A 15,833-nucleotide genomic window follows, 5' to 3' on the forward strand; every position below is an offset into this window, starting at 1 on the left:
CTAGAAAACATATTAAAGATTTTATTTTATTAATTAGTTAATTTTATGTATGTATTTATTTTTTGTGTGTGCCAGTACTGGGGCTAGTCACTCTGCTTTACCTTTTTTGCTGAAGACTGGCACACTTCTTCTGACTTTTTGCTAGATAATTGGTGATAAGAGTCTCACTTTCCTACCTGGCTGCCTTAGACCATGATCCTCCAAACTCAACCTTCTGAGTAGCTAGGATTATAGCAGTGAGCCACCATAGCCCAGCTTCAAGATTTATAAGTGCTTACATTTAGTAGACAAAATTTCAACACCATTGCAAATTCTAAAGTAATTCTTACTTGTCTCCAGCATTTAACATGACTGTACACTTCCTCTTTCAAAACAAAATTTCTATACTTGGACATTGGACAGCAACTCTCTCCTAGTGCTTCTCCTGCCTCATTAGTGGCTCCCTTCAGGGGACATGAAAGTCCCTCCTCCTTGTGAGTTGGTGTTCCAGTATGTTACTCTTTGGCCTGCTACTCCTTTTCATTTACAAATACAGTCTATATGATATGATCTCACCCAATTCCATAGCTTGAAATAATATCCCAATGCTGATAGACTGTAAATTTATATCTTCAGTGACAACTTCCTCTATGAAGTTGAGACTACAGATAATTACTTGTAGATCATCTAGAGTTGGGCCATTTATAGATAACGCAAATTTTGCATGGGCCACACCAGGTTAAACTGTACTTTAATGATCATTTCAGTAAGTGTCAGGGTCTTTCTAATAGATGCTTATGCCAAAAGTATGAGGAATTATCCTTTTTTGTTGTTGTTGTTGGTTGTGGGGCTTGAACTCTGGGCTTGGGCACTGTCCTTGCCAGGGCTGGCTTTGAATCACAATCCTCAAATCTCAGGCTCCTGAGTAGCTAGGATTACAGGCATGCGCCATGGGTGCCCAGCAAGGAATTTTATCCTTAATTCCCCATTTCTGTTTCAATATTCCATTCCATTAGTGAGTCCTATTTACTAAGTGGCTTTAGCATTCAACCCCTTTTCAACCTTCCCTCCAATGCAATTTAGGTCCAAATGACCATCATTTCTTGATTTAGCTCTTTCAGTTGCCATTTGTTTTGTCTTCATGTACATACTCTTGCCCCTAGAAACTCTACTCTCTAAACAGCCATCAGTGTACTTGTTTTAAAATACACTAGCGGCTCATGTCTGTAATCCTTGCTACTCAGGAAGCTGAGATCTGAGAGTCTTGGTTTGAAGTCAGCAGGGGCAGGAAAGTCCATGAAACTTTTATCTCTAATTAACCAGAAAATAGCTGGATGTGGAGGTGTGGTTCACATGAGTGCCAATCTTGAGTGAAAAGCTAAGTAAGAGCATAAGGCCCTGAAATTAAGCCCCTATAAAAGCTCAAAAAAAATTGAAAGTTAAATTACACAAGTTGCACTAGCTCTAGTTCCAGTTCAAATGTTCCAGTATGTTTCCAGGTGACGAGTTCTCCTATACAATCCCTATGCTTCTTTAAATTAAATTCATCATCCTTCTCACTCTGTCTCAATCACTGTATGTTCTATTGTTCCTTGGGCATACCATGAATGCAATGCCTCAGACTTCTGGCCTTACTAGGGCCTCTCTCTAGAAAAGTCTTTCCCAAGCTACTCACATGACTCTTTCCTTAACTTCTTTAAAGTCCCTACTCAAATGTTACCTAAACAAAGTTCTTGCCTAATCAACTTTACTATGATAGCTCATCTTATTCTTCTCATTTCCATACTCTATCCCTTTACTTTCTTTACTATTTTGAAGCACATACCACTGTTAGCAAACAGCTGGCTAAGTTTCTTCTACTTTACTAAGATAGAAATCAAAAGTAGGCAAGGAAGAGCTCATCTGGTGTTGGCAGTTCTGGGCCCTAGAATTCCAAAGGTCCATGAGTAAGCTGACAGACTCAAAGACTTATAACTCCAAACTTTGAGACCTAGAGACTATGGTTCTAAGCTTTGGAAAACAGAGACTTAGAATTCTGGGAGCTCAGGTTGAGGCTTGTTTCTCTGGGCCTTGGTTAACTGCAGCTTAGACCACAGCAGTTGGTATAATCCCTGGCTCTTTTTAGCAGCTAGGGTAGCAGCTGTTGGTACAAGTTGGTTTTACAGCTCCAAGCCTTTATTGTCAGGATCCTCAGTCTTACTTCTGTTACAACTCCTGGGCCTCAAGCATCAAGACCCTTGACCCTTAACAACAGGTATAGCTATCAGGCCTTCATTATTAGGAACTTTGCCCTGGAGTCTAACATACCAGTGACATTGACCCACATTTTTGACTCTTCACAGCTTTCTGATTTTTGATGTCTTGGCTGTTCATGTTGCCTACAAATCCATCATCATTTTGAACACACACAAAAGTGAGAAAAACAGCATGACTATATAGGAAGGTGGTGGTGTGGAATGCAAATATAGATTGAGTTTCAACCAGAAACAACAGAGGTTCTAATTCCACCAATCACAAACTTTCTGTTGAATCATTAAGGGATGTGTTACCTATTTGGCCTGTGAGAATAGCTGCAGTCTTTAGAGTGCACTGAGGCTTGTAATGACTAAAGCTCTTACAAGTTGTCTGAAGCAGTCCTGGCTTGAACATGGCTTTTTGGAGCAAGATTCATAGCTTCAGTTGTAGTGTTCCCCGAAGATGGATTGTCGGTTTTGTTTTTGTTTTTGTTTTTTTAATTTTTAAGGTATTTATGGAGTACTTGAAGCAGCTATCTTGCCATAAAACAGTCTGGCATGTCACCTCCAAAAGAGAAACTGCCTGGTTGACAGTTTTCTGTCTTAAGGTAACTAAACACAAGAAAAGAGGCTGAAAACTGTCAACTAAAGAGTCATGTGGAATCCCTCAACAAGTTAGCTTACTGAAGGAAAAGCAAACATGGAAAGGGTGATTTGTAATAAAGACCAATTAACATTCTTAACAGTTTATTTAACAGCACTTAATTCTTAGCAAAATAGCCTCCATTTTACCACCTCTTGTTACATATTATGTGATAATTGTCTGTCTCCTCTAGAATGAAAGCTTTAGGAGAGCCAGAATATTGTCTATTTTGTCCACTGCATATCTCTAGCACCTATATAATTGCCTAGAATACAGAAGATCAACTGTAAATATGTTCATTATAATTTCCTTTCAATCAAATGATCATTTTTGTGACCCATAAGTGCCTGAATGTAGTACATCTGAACTTTTCAGTAAAAAGTGTAATTTTCAGTATATCTGATACCAATTTTATTTCCCATTGATTGAGGAAAATTGTTGTTTCTCATAAAAAGTCACAGCAGGAGCTGAGCTGTGGCTATCTATCAAGTTTCCCATGAATTGCTTACTAGAAACAAAGACCACATCAAAGATCAACCCATAGTTTGTTTTTGCTAGTTTATTCAAGGTTTTAGCTAAAAAGCAGATCACTTCCAACTTCCTCCATTGTCAAAGTAAAATGTACATGGAATACAGTCCACTTCTAAAATGTTTTTGATGAAGAGGAAGGGAAAAGGAAGGTCAGCAATGGGAACTGCACTGATAATGCTTTTTATTTCAAGAAATCCAAACTAGTGCAAGGATTAATTTCAGAAAGCATTTTATGTAGACATTCTTTAAAGGCAGCAAGACATGTAAAACACAGAAATCTATACCTACAAATGGCTACCACCAGAGAATTTGAAATAATTCAGATTTTGAAACCATGCAAACTAAAACAAAAACTTTCCATAAAAGCAAAACAGTACACATCTATCTCTCAAATTTTACATGGCATGAATCAATGATGCAGTACGAAAAGGTGGTTTATGTTAAGTCTAACAGTGGAACACTCTTCAACCTTTTTTTTTTTTTTTTTGTCGGCTATGGGGCCTGGACTCTGGGCCTGGGCACTGTCCCTCAGCTCTTCAGCTCAAGGCTAGTGCTTTACCACTTGAGCCACAGTGCCACTTCTGACTTTTTCTGCTTATGTGGTGCTGAGGAATTGAACTCGGGGCCTCATGAATGCAAGGCAAGCACTCTACCACTGAGCCACCTTCCCAGACCACTCTTCAATCTTTTACTTTCTAATTCAGAACATTAATGGTACACCCAAATCTCTGTATTTTGTCAAATAAAAATCTAGACCAGGATGAGGGATGAAGTTACAATCAACTACTTCCAATAGAAATGGAGGAAGTGTTGCCCCAGAGAGGTCTCTAATTCCCAGATTCTACATCCAGTAACAATTACTTATAAGTCTACATTGACTTTTCAGATTGGGAAAGGGAATGTTGTGCAACCCTGGACTTCCTTCTAGTTATTCCTAGGAGAGTAGACAACAAAATGAGAAAAGAGCTCCTAAAGCTGAAAGAAGGCCAATTCCTCACCCCATCCCCCATATAAAATGTCTGCTTCAAGCTATTGGTGCAAGTCATTTTAGGAAATGAATCAGAACTACTGCTCATTAATCAAGAAGGTCACATTGCAATGTTTGATTTTTTATCCTCTTCTCTAACTAGATAAATTGCAATAGATAATGATTATTTTTAACTTTAGAAAATACATATTTAACCTTTATAAAGTAAACATCTCTTTTAAAAAATAATTTTGATATGCTACTGATGACCTTAAAAAATGTGTACTATAAAGGCCACAGTTGTATTTTTCAGTGTCTTGGGGTCTACTAAAATACTAGATTTCCTTTTGGTGGGGAAATGTCAGTTATTTAATCAAGGCAAGGTTTTTCTTAAACCAGAAATTCTCAGATTTTGCTGTGTATCAGAATCACCTGGAGGGTTTGTGAAAATACAGAATACTGGGCCTTCCCCCAGAGTTTTTAATTCAGTTGGTCTGGATTTTTAACAAGTAATCTGGTGCTGCTTTAAACTTTTCATTTATTGGTTCTTTAAAGAGTGGTGCAGATTTATAATCCAGGATCTGCATGGTTCTTTCTTTCTTTTTTTTTTTTTTTTTTTGTCGGTCATGGGGCTTGAACTCTGGGCCTGAGTGCTGTCCCTCAGCTCTTCAGCTCAAGGCGAGCGCTCTACCACTTGAGCTACAGCGCCACTTCCTCTGCATGGTTCTTACTATACTTTCCTGAAGGCTGTCCCCAGACCAACTGACGAAAAAAACCCTACATATATATGTGTATACACACACACACACACACACACACACACACACACACACACACACACACATACACACACTTTTTTTCTCTTTTCTAGCAACAATAGTGCCCATGCATCAAAAGAGCTCTGAACAGGATATTTTCTTAACGTTTGTGTTTTCTGTGTGGGAACCTGGAATTTCCTATTAGTCATCAGAAGAACTGTATCTACTATGTATCTACTATCTCCAGATGCCTTGGACTGTCACCCTCCCCAGAACAGGGTCCATACTTCTGGGGAAACAGAAGCCATGGCTACATATCTCTTCCTAGAAGGTCTATCTCATCCAGGAGGAAGTCCATGTCTTCCCGGCTCACTTGAGGGTTGATCAGCACCTGGCGGAAGAAGTTGACCTTTCCTTTGTGGGGCTGGTAGCCCAGCATGAGGCTTCCCTTCTTCATCATCCTCTCTTTAATGGCGGGGGCCACCTGCAAGGGAGGAGAAGGGAGAGGTGAAAGGAGCATTTCAACTGGACAAGCCATTCACAGATATAGATTAGGCAATGCTGTAACGCTTTATTGAAAACATGGCTTGTGATTACTGATTCAAGAATTTTAGACTTATCAGTTCATTAAATCTCTGAAGAAGATACCAGCAGCAAAGCCATTTATAAATGAGGACTCAAACATGTGGACACTAAATAACTATACCTAGGTCCTAGGAAGTCTTACTAACAGCATATCCTCTGAAATGTAATTGGTTTTTGTCATCATGGGGCTTGAACTCTGGGTCTAGGCGCTGTCTCTCAGCTCTTCAGCTCAAGGCTAGTGCCCTACCACTTGAGCCACAGTGCCACTTCCAGTTTTCTGGTGGATAATTGGAGATAAGAGTCTCAAGGACTTTCCTTGCCCAGGCTGGCTTTGAACAGTAATCCTCAGATCTCAGCCTCCTGAGTAGCTAGGATTACAGGCGTCAGCCACCGGTGCCCAGCATGAAATGTAAATTATGATACAATACTGCCTTACACAAATCAAATTATGACTGGGCATTGGTAGCTACTCAAGAGGCTGAGATATGAGGATTGTGGTTCGAAAAGAAAGTTTGTAAGACTCTTATCTCCAATTAACCTGCAAAGAGCTGAAAATGGAGCTGTGGCTCAAGTGGTAGACTGCTAGCCTTGAGCAAAATGCTAAGGAACAGTGCCCAAGCCCAATACCAGCATACAAACACACACACACACACACACACACAAATCAAATTATGTGGGACTGGGAATGTGGCTTAGTGACAGAGTGCTTGTCTAGCATGCATGAGGCCCTGGTTTCAATTCCTCAGTACCACATAAACAGAAAAAGCCAGAAGTATGCTATGGCTCAAGTGGTAGAGTGCTAGACTTGAGCAAAAGAAGCTCAAGTACAGTGCATAGGCCCTGAGTTCAAGTCCCAGGACTGGTTAAAAAAATCAAATTTTGTGTCCTTAGGCATTCTTGTCTCCAAAATACCCACTGTTACAATCCTAGATTTGTTTTAACTATATGAAAAAAACAAAACTAAAAATTCATTCTTACCAGCTTGAAAACATAAAAAGGTCTTGCCACTCCAATATTAAGTAAAATTAAATAAAACTGAAAAATTGTTAGATATGGCCTCCATGTGGGAAGTGTATTTCTTTTTTTAATAATAAGTTTTTTTTATTGTGAAAATACCATACAGAGGGGTTACAATTACATGAGCAAGGTAATGAGTTCATTTCTTATCAAGCATTGTTGCCTCCTCCTTTGTTTCCCCTTACCATCCCTGCCTTCCCATCTCACCCCCCCCCACCTGCCACCCCCCCCCCCACCAAAGTTGTAAAGTTCATTTTTCAACATTACATCTTGTACATCTCATTGCTGCAATGGGTCCACCTGTTGGGATGTGTATTTCTATCATTGTTTTCTGCTAAAGGTAAGATTGCACTCATACAGAAGGAAAGAAGAAATACATAAATACCACAAAACAGGGGCTGGGAAGGTGGCTCAGTGGAAGAGCACATGCCTTGCATGCCAGAGGCCCTGGGTTCCATTCCTCAGCACCACATAAGCAAAAAGAAAAAAGCCAGAAGTAGTGCTGTGGCTCAAGTGGTAGAGCGCTAGCCTTGAGCTGAAGAGCTGAGGGACAGTGCCCAGGCCCAGAGTTCAGGCCCCATGACCCGACCCCCCCCCAAAAAACATAAATACCACAAAACAAAATGCAATTTTAAATGCCTGAGGTGAGGAGCAGAAATCAATTCCATCGAGCCTCTCTCATATAGCATAATCATCAGATACTGTAGTTTTCATATGCCCATGTTTTGTCAGATGCCCTACCTGAAGGCAGACCCATCTATTTGTCTAACACTCAATACAATATTTATCTGTTTCAAACAAGGTGTGAAAATTGGGTGTATGAAACCTCTAGAGATATACTTAGCCACAGATCCTTCTCAAGGAATGTTCAATGATAGTTTAAATTAAACACATTTTCTCCCAGCCATATAAGGTCTAGAACCTAAGTCTTGCAAAACATAGACTACAGCAAAGACAAACACCTATTAAGTGAAATCATCTTGCAACATTAGCAAAAGATTGGAGGTTTCTTACAATATACAAGACACAAAAGAGAAAATATACAGTGTCAAAGAAAGTAATAAAATGTAAGACAATGTGAGAGGTCAAATGAATGAGTTAATGTCCACCATCAGCTTCTACAAATTTCTGCAAATATGTCACACATTTTATTTTCAGCTTTCTAGAAATTGAGAAAATAGAGTTATATAACAATAGTTTCACTCTTTTTGCAAAACTTCATGACAAAAACCAGGTGCCAGTATCTGTTGCTTGGAAACCTAACTACCTGAGGCTGGAATCTGAGGATTAAAGCCAACCTTAGCAGGGAAATCTGTGAATCTCTTATCTTCAATTATTACCAAAAAAAACCAAAAAAACAAAAAAACAAACAAACAAACAGAAGTGGAGGTATGGCTCAAGCAGTACAGCACTAGCTTTGAGCAACAAAGCTAAGAAACAGCACCTAGGCTATGATTTTAAGCCCCAGAACTAATACAGAAAAACAAAAACAAATAAACACCAACAAAAATATGTTCCACCTAATATAAATAATCTTGTTTCCTTTCCACTATTTTTATGTTTCTCCCTTTATCTTTAGAAAGCATCATACTCTTGATTCCAGCTTCTAGTGTATCCAAGGCTCAAATGAAACAATAATCCAATTGAATCTATCAGGTTTCTGTTTCTTATAAGTCAATCAGAAGTATTTTCTAATGTATTTTCTAAAGATGCTTCAGATGCTTGAATATAAAGATATTTTGAATGTTTAGACTTTTACCCTTGGGTAAGGCAAAAAAAAAAAATGGGCTTCCACTGGCAAAACATGACACACAAGAAAGTGGACGTGTGGCTCAAGTGGTAGAATGTTAGATTGGAGCAGAAAAAAGCCAAGCAAAGATGCTAGGGACCTGAGTTCAAGCCCCAGAAATGGAACACACACACACACACACACACACACACACACACACACACACACACACACACACACACACACACACACACACACACACACACACACACACCACATTTCATCTCCAACTTTCTGAGCTTATACAGAAATGCACAAAGTATTTCTATGACTCAAAGAACTAGTTAAGCAAGGGTTTGACAGTGCAAGTGTTTTATCAATGTTTCCATAAGATTAATTTGCAGATAACGTTACTTCAGGCATAATGGCTGTTATTTGCTTAAAATACTTTATGGGAAAGAAAGTAACCCAAGACTGATAACTCATCATATCTCCATCACAAAAAAAAATTATCCTTGTAACTGTAGTAACTAATTACTGAAAACAAATATTCTCCTAGTCTGTTATAGTTTGTAATATTTTTTCACATGTCTTTTTCCCATCAACTCAAATCTTATTTGAAAGAGAAACATGGTTTAACCATTTAGGGACCAAGAATACTCTTGTCAGTCACCAGTTTAACACCTCTGCACTTACAAAAAAATCAACAAAACAAAACATTTTCTGTTAGTAAGGCTGTAGGTGTAATCCAATGCTGGGCAATTTGGATGTTCTATTTGTGCTGATTACAGCAGAGAAATAGTCTTAATCTGCTCGGATGGGATATTCACAGGGGATGGGACTATGCACAAACTCATTGTAAGTATCCGAATTCCATCCTACAATAGAGCATGCGTGCTGGAAAGCAATTTGGCAACAGTGAGATTGCTTTTCCAGCTTTCAATTATTTTACTGCTGCTTTGCCTTCAAATTGTAAATCAAATTCTTTCCTTGTGCCTCAGTGCACTGGTTCTTGCATCTTAAGTGGAAGAAGATCCTGACATTTCTATTTGGTTGCACAGCAACTCCATCTACACATTTCTGTAGGACTTCTGTTTTCCTCCACTTAAATTATGGTCCTGAAATGATTTAGTCATTTCAATGAAATGTTGTTGTGATGCTATTGCTGTACATGATAGCATTTTCTATTTAAAAGTTGCTTAAACTCAAGGGAAAATAAAATAAAATGACTTTCTCTGGCTAAGTATAGTCATTTGATAAGCCACGGATCTGGCAAAAATCACAGCTTTTGATTAAAATAAAATGGTAATGTATACACAATGATATTCCTTGGAGAAAGTGTATTATACACTCATTATGAAAAAGGATATATAGATGTAGATATAGATGATATAGATATATATATATATAACTATCAGGAATATATGTATTATTATATGTATAACAAGAATTTACATCTTGTCATACATGTCATATATATTTTCAATATGCAAAGTATGTCTCAAATTATTAATAGGGAAGTACCAGTTTTATTGTTTTCAGTATATCACAGATTAATATTCTTGTGAAATATAAAAATTAGCTAGAAAAATGAAATAAAGACAAAAATAAAACCTAATTTTGATTTATGAATTTAACCAAAAATTACTGTAGAGATAGAGTCTCACAGACTTTTCTGTATGGCTTGACTTGAACTGTGAATCTCTGGGTCTCAGCATTCTACATAGACAGGAATATAGGCATGAGCCGCTACCTGAATATGCATGTTGTTTCTGAGATAGTGTCTTGCTTCCTGCCCAGGCATATGCCTGGAACTTGATGTTCCTATTTTAAGTTCCACAGTACTGCAATGACAGGCATATACCACCATGCCCTGTTTTTTTCCATTGATTTTTCTACCCATGCTTGGCTGGAATTATGATCCAACCAAGTGCACCCTCCCAACTGGATAGGATTATAGGTATGAGCCTCTGGAAGACTGATGCTCTTGAGTGAAATTGAGTGGGAAGAAATTGCCTGTATTAAAGGAAGTGATCCTTTTGCAGCAAATATAAGGAACAAAGGCTGAAAAAAGCTTCTAGGTGGGTAATTGGTGCCTCATGTCACTAATCCTAGATACTCAGAGGCTGAGAGCTGAGAATCCTGGAGCAACCCAGGCAGGAAAGTTCATGAGACATTTATTTCCAACTAACCACCAAAAAGCCAGAAGTACAGGTATGGCTCAAGTAAGGTTAAAGCTCTAGCCTTGAGCACAAAAGCTCAGATCAACTCCCAGGTTTTTCCCATAAGTCAAGATAGCAAAACTTACAAACTTCTAATACATCCAAAGACACTTGTGCTTATCTGATTTCTGCTCTAAGCTCCGAATAAATATATGTTCCTCAAAGTCTAGATTTTAGTGCTGTCTTTTGGGTTTTATTATATTCCTTTCTCTTTAAGATAGTAAAGATTATCTAAGGGATGGAAGATAAAATTTATAATGATTTGCAAACTTTTGGGGCACACATGAGTTGAACAGGCACACAAGTAAACTGAAGAGTAAACTATACAAATTATATCATAATTAATTTTTTCAAGGATTACCCTGATCATATCAAATACAGGAAATTATGGTGCACAGTATTTCTCTATTTAAAAGGGTACTTGAAATCTTGGAGCATTTTTTCTGAATTTCATGCATCTTTGATAGCTTCTAAACAGCTCAGTTAAAGCCATTCAGTGCAATTTAGAGTTAAACAATTATCTCAAAAAGGCAAAATGGTATGGAATAATTCAGGCTAACATTTCTGAATTGTGCTTAGATCAAGAATGGAAGATCTGTGTGTGTGCGTGCACACACACACACACACACACACACACACACATGCTGGTACTAGGTCTTAAACACAGGGTTTCATACTTGTGTTTCTTTCACTCATGGCTGGTTCTCTAAGGCTTGAGACAGAACTCCACTTCCATCTCTTTTCTGGCTAATTGGAAATTCAAGAGTCTCATGGATATTTGTACCTGGGCTGGCTTTGAAGCTAGATCCTTAGATCTTAGTCTCCTGAGTAGCTAAAATTACAGGTAGGAGTCATTATCACCTGGCATGCTTCTTTTCTATGAAGGGCAAGACTGTCTGTATTTTAGGCTTTGGGAGCCAGACAATCTCAGTAGCAAATTCTCAGCTCTGTTATTCAAGCATAAAGGCATCCATGGAAAGCACATACGCATGGCTGTGTTCCAATAAAACTTAGAGTCAATGAAATTTGCTTTTGATGATTTTTCAAACACAGGAAACCCTTTCCCACCTCTTAGGTTGTGTGTAATATAATAAACAAACAATAAGCTAGATTTGGCCTAGAGCTGTCATTTGTTAGCTCTCTAGTCTGATTGGGGAAAATAAATTATGATATGTCATATCTTATCTTCAAAGGACAAAGTATGGAGAAAAGTATACTTCTTTGGGCTTCTCTCTGAAGTTTTGCGATGAAACTGTACACTACTGGCTCATGCCAGTAATTCTTACTACTCAGAAGTCTGAGATTTTTTTTAACTTTTTATTTATTTTTTATTATGAAAATACTGTGCAGAGGGGTTACAATTACATGGGCAAGATAATGAGTACATTTCTTATCAAGCATTTTTGCCTCCTCCTTTGTTTCCCCTTCCCATCCCTTCCCATCCTCCCCCCCCCCCCCCCCACCAAAGTAGTCTGAGATTTTTAAGGCCAAGTTTCAAAACCATCTGTGGGCAGGTAAATCCACCAGACTCTTATCTCCAAGTAATCAGCAGAAAGCTGGAAGTGGAGGTATGGCTCAAATGGAAGAATGTTAGCCTTGGATGAATAAACCAAGTGAGAGTGTAAGACCCTGAGTTCAAGCTCCAGCACCCACATGAAAACAAAAATAATGTTTGGTATTGAAACAGAAAATCAGCAGTCTTAATAACTCTAGCAGAGTAGGCAACGAGAGCTACAGAAAGGTGAAGATGTTGGTTGCTCCTTTCTTTCAGCACAATGTTTTAGGAGCAACTCAAAAAGCAACTTTCTTCAAAATTCATCTGGCTTCCAAATATAATCCTCCCTCATTTTAACTTGAGGAAGATTCTCTCATGTATGATATTAAAATCTAATTGACTGCAAAAGATGATCTGGAAATGTTCATACTTCATAGTTGGCACATAACCCCAACCCCAAACTTTGAGATTTATGTAACTACTTCCCCCATTAAATCACCTTACTTTAAATAAGATATGTGTGATATTTGATTCTGAATCTAGATATGGATGCACTGGGAATAAAGGTGGGAACCAGAATTCAAAGGCATGCATGAACAGAGCCAGGATTTAAGTAGAAATCATGTAAAGCATGATTTCTGTGCTCTTATTTAACTCCTCAGTTCCTCTTTGTATGCTTACTTTGCCTGATGTATAAACAAACTAGCTCTGTTCACTCTAGAGTGACTCAAACTCCACTTCCCAACGTAGGCCAGACACAGCTCATATCTGGTTTCTTGTAATGATCCATAGTATTCTTTTATTTTTAGTCTCCTAAATGGCCTAGTTCTGAGGACAGATTGCATGATTTAGATTGTGCATATGTAGACCAACAGGCTATTTAGGCTGATTTATGACCCAGTTCCTGAAATTCTATGCGACTTTGTGCAAATATGTAATACCTCTTAGAAACCTCTTCCTCTTCTATTAAAAATGCATAGGTAGCTGGGTGCTGATGGCTCACGCCTGTAATCCTAGCTGCTCAGGAGGCTGAGATTTGAGGATCACAGTTCAAAGCCAGCCTGGGTAGGAAAGTCTGTGAGACTCTTATCTCCAATAAAACTACCAGAAAACTGGAAGTGGCACTGTAGCTCAAGTGTTAGAGTGCTTGCCTTGAGCTGAAGAGCTCAGGGACAGTGTCCAGGCCCAGAGTTCAAGCCCCACGATGGACAAAATAAACAAACAAAAAACTCAAAGGGTAGGAATGTAGCTTCGTTGCAGAACACTTGCCTCACATTCATGAGATCCTGTGTTCAATTCCCAGCAATACCCTACAAAAATTACTACCCATAATTGCTTGCAAGATTGCTATATAGAAAGAAGAAATGATGTATATAAATACACGGAAAGAGGAGCCTAGCATCTGTTAAGTCCTCGCAAATAGAAATGATATTGTTTATTTCTTAAATTGAATTTGTTTTTAATCAATTTATATTCATACCAGGTGTCTTATTACATGATTTCATAGCAATCTCTTGAGATACAAACATTTGGAAGTATATGGAAAAACATGACTTGTAATTATCCTTTCTCCCTTAAGCATACAAACTATATCTAAATATTTGTAAAAGGAGTTGTGAGTAGTTTTAGAAATTAAATCTTGTACCTCATGTATACCACTACTACATTAAACTTCTAGACATGCTCCAAGTTATTTTGCAATACTGACACTTAAATCTATTTTTCTGTAAAAATGTAGGACATGTATAAGGATACAGGTTGACCTATTGTAACAATGAGATGTACAAGACACTATGTTGAAAACAAACTTTACAACTTGGGGGGGGGAAGGGGAGGGAGAATTTGAGGAGGTGGGAGGGAAGGGATGGTAGGAGAAAAACAAAGGAGGAGGTAACAATGTTTGATAAGATGTACTCAATACCTTACCAATGTAACCCCCCTATACAGTATTTTTTACAAAACAAATAGATATTTAAAAGTAAGACATTCTAGACACTAGTTCATACCTGTAATCCTAGCTACTCAGGAACCTGAGATCTGAGAATTGAGATTTAGCTGGGTTGGCAAAATAGTTGGCAAGACTCTGCTTCCAATTAACTTGCAAAAAGCTGAACGTGGATCTGTGGCTCAAGGGACAGAGTAGCAGCCTTGAATAACCAAGAGTGAGACCCACTAAGCTCATGCCCGTTACCATCACAAAGAAAAAATTTTAAAACAATCTGATTGTCTTGGTAGTATTTGGGGAGGGAATCTCTACCATTGAAATTTATTGTGGCCAGGAATGAGTTCCTACTATCTTCTAGAGATTTCTACCTGATATGTTAGTTGTCAGAATACATAAATCTTCCATAAGTTAAAAAAAAAAAAGCTTTATCTACTTGGGCAGTAGTGGCTAATGCCTATAATCCTAGCTGCTAAGGAGACTGAGATCTGGAGATCATGGTTCAAAGCCAGAGCAGTCTATAAAGTCCATGAGACTCTTAGCTCTAATTAGCCAGCAAAAAGCCAGAAGTAGAGCTTTGGTTCAAGTGGTAAAGTGTGAGACTTGAGTAAAAATCCTCAGGGATAGTGCCTAGGCCCTGAGTTCAAGCCTTAAAACCAGCACACAAATAAACAAATGAACTAATTAATTAGTTAAATCTATGTAAAGGCTACGTACTCAAAATTCAAGAGTTGGCTCCAGAATTTTGCAGCCACCTTGTTCTTTTGCTATTTATATTTTTATCAAAGGAAGGTATAAGAGCAATTGGTGTTTCTCAAATGTTCTTGAAGGTGAACATTACTGGGATTAAGGCCCCAATCAGATCAGCTGGTTTGATTAGACCACTCTTGAGGGGTGTGTGATTTTCTAGGTTACCCATTTGTGTCTCCCCTTTGTAAGTTTGGAATATACTGGACAGTAATATTCTTTAACTAGGACTTGTGAAGAGGCAATCAAAGGTGGACGTGGAGAAGAATTCTAGACAAGAAAAGCAATTTTGACATAGCAGGAGAAACAACTGGCAATATTGTCTCAGATTGTTTATGTCCACTTTGCAAGAAAAAAAAGCTAGTAACCTTCAAATTGTTAGCCAATTTTTTTGTTAACCATAATTCTTGATGAGGTAGTTTTTGTTTGTTTGTTTGTTTTTGTTTTGGCAATCGTGGGGCTTGACCCTGGCACTGTCCCTCAGCTCTTCAGCTCAAGGCTAGTGCTCTACCACTTGAGCCACAGTGCCACTTCCCCTGATGAGGTATTCAAAACCCTTAACTAGGACCCAGGAAAGAACGAGTTTCTTTGTTTTGATTACTTGAAGAATGTATTTACCTCTGTGTGTGTGTGTGTGTGTGTGTGTGTGTGTGTGTGTGTGTGTGTGTGTGTGTGCTTTTATTTGCCTAATTCTTGTCTTAATCTTTAGTATATCCCTCATTCACTACTTTTGGTAACTCTCCACCATTATTTAGAGGTGAGATGAATTAGCATAAATCTCTCAAGCTTAAGTTATATGGAATCAGTGGTGTATGACCCGTGAAGTCATATGTATCTAAGCGATCAATTCAACTTGGAAGAACAGGAAGGAATAAGCTATATTTTTGACTGGATATACCTTTTTCTACTTGCATTTCTATCATTTTCTTTCAGCGTATAGCTGAAAATTCACATATACACAAAATAAAGAATACTTCTACTTAA

The 15,833-nt window shown here is 38.2% G+C and overlaps 1 protein-coding gene across 1 annotated transcript in view; it reads right to left on the reverse strand.

The window, feature by feature from the left end:
* Positions 1 to 3,418: 3,418 nt before the first annotated feature.
* Positions 3,419 to 15,833, reverse strand: part of Gadl1 (glutamate decarboxylase like 1) — a 215,218-nt gene continuing 202,803 nt past the window's right edge. The window contains exon 15 of the mRNA XM_070007528.1: positions 3,419 to 5,596. Within this exon, the coding sequence (XP_069863629.1) occupies positions 5,423 to 5,596 (174 nt within the window). The 3' untranslated portion in view covers positions 3,419 to 5,422. The remainder of the gene's footprint in view (positions 5,597 to 15,833) is intronic.

This window comes from Dipodomys merriami, unplaced genomic scaffold (genome assembly GCF_024711535.1).
Source record: "Dipodomys merriami isolate MVZ:Mamm:240054 unplaced genomic scaffold, mDipMer1.0.p SCAF_7, whole genome shotgun sequence".
NCBI classification, from domain to species: domain Eukaryota; kingdom Metazoa; phylum Chordata; class Mammalia; order Rodentia; family Heteromyidae; genus Dipodomys; species Dipodomys merriami.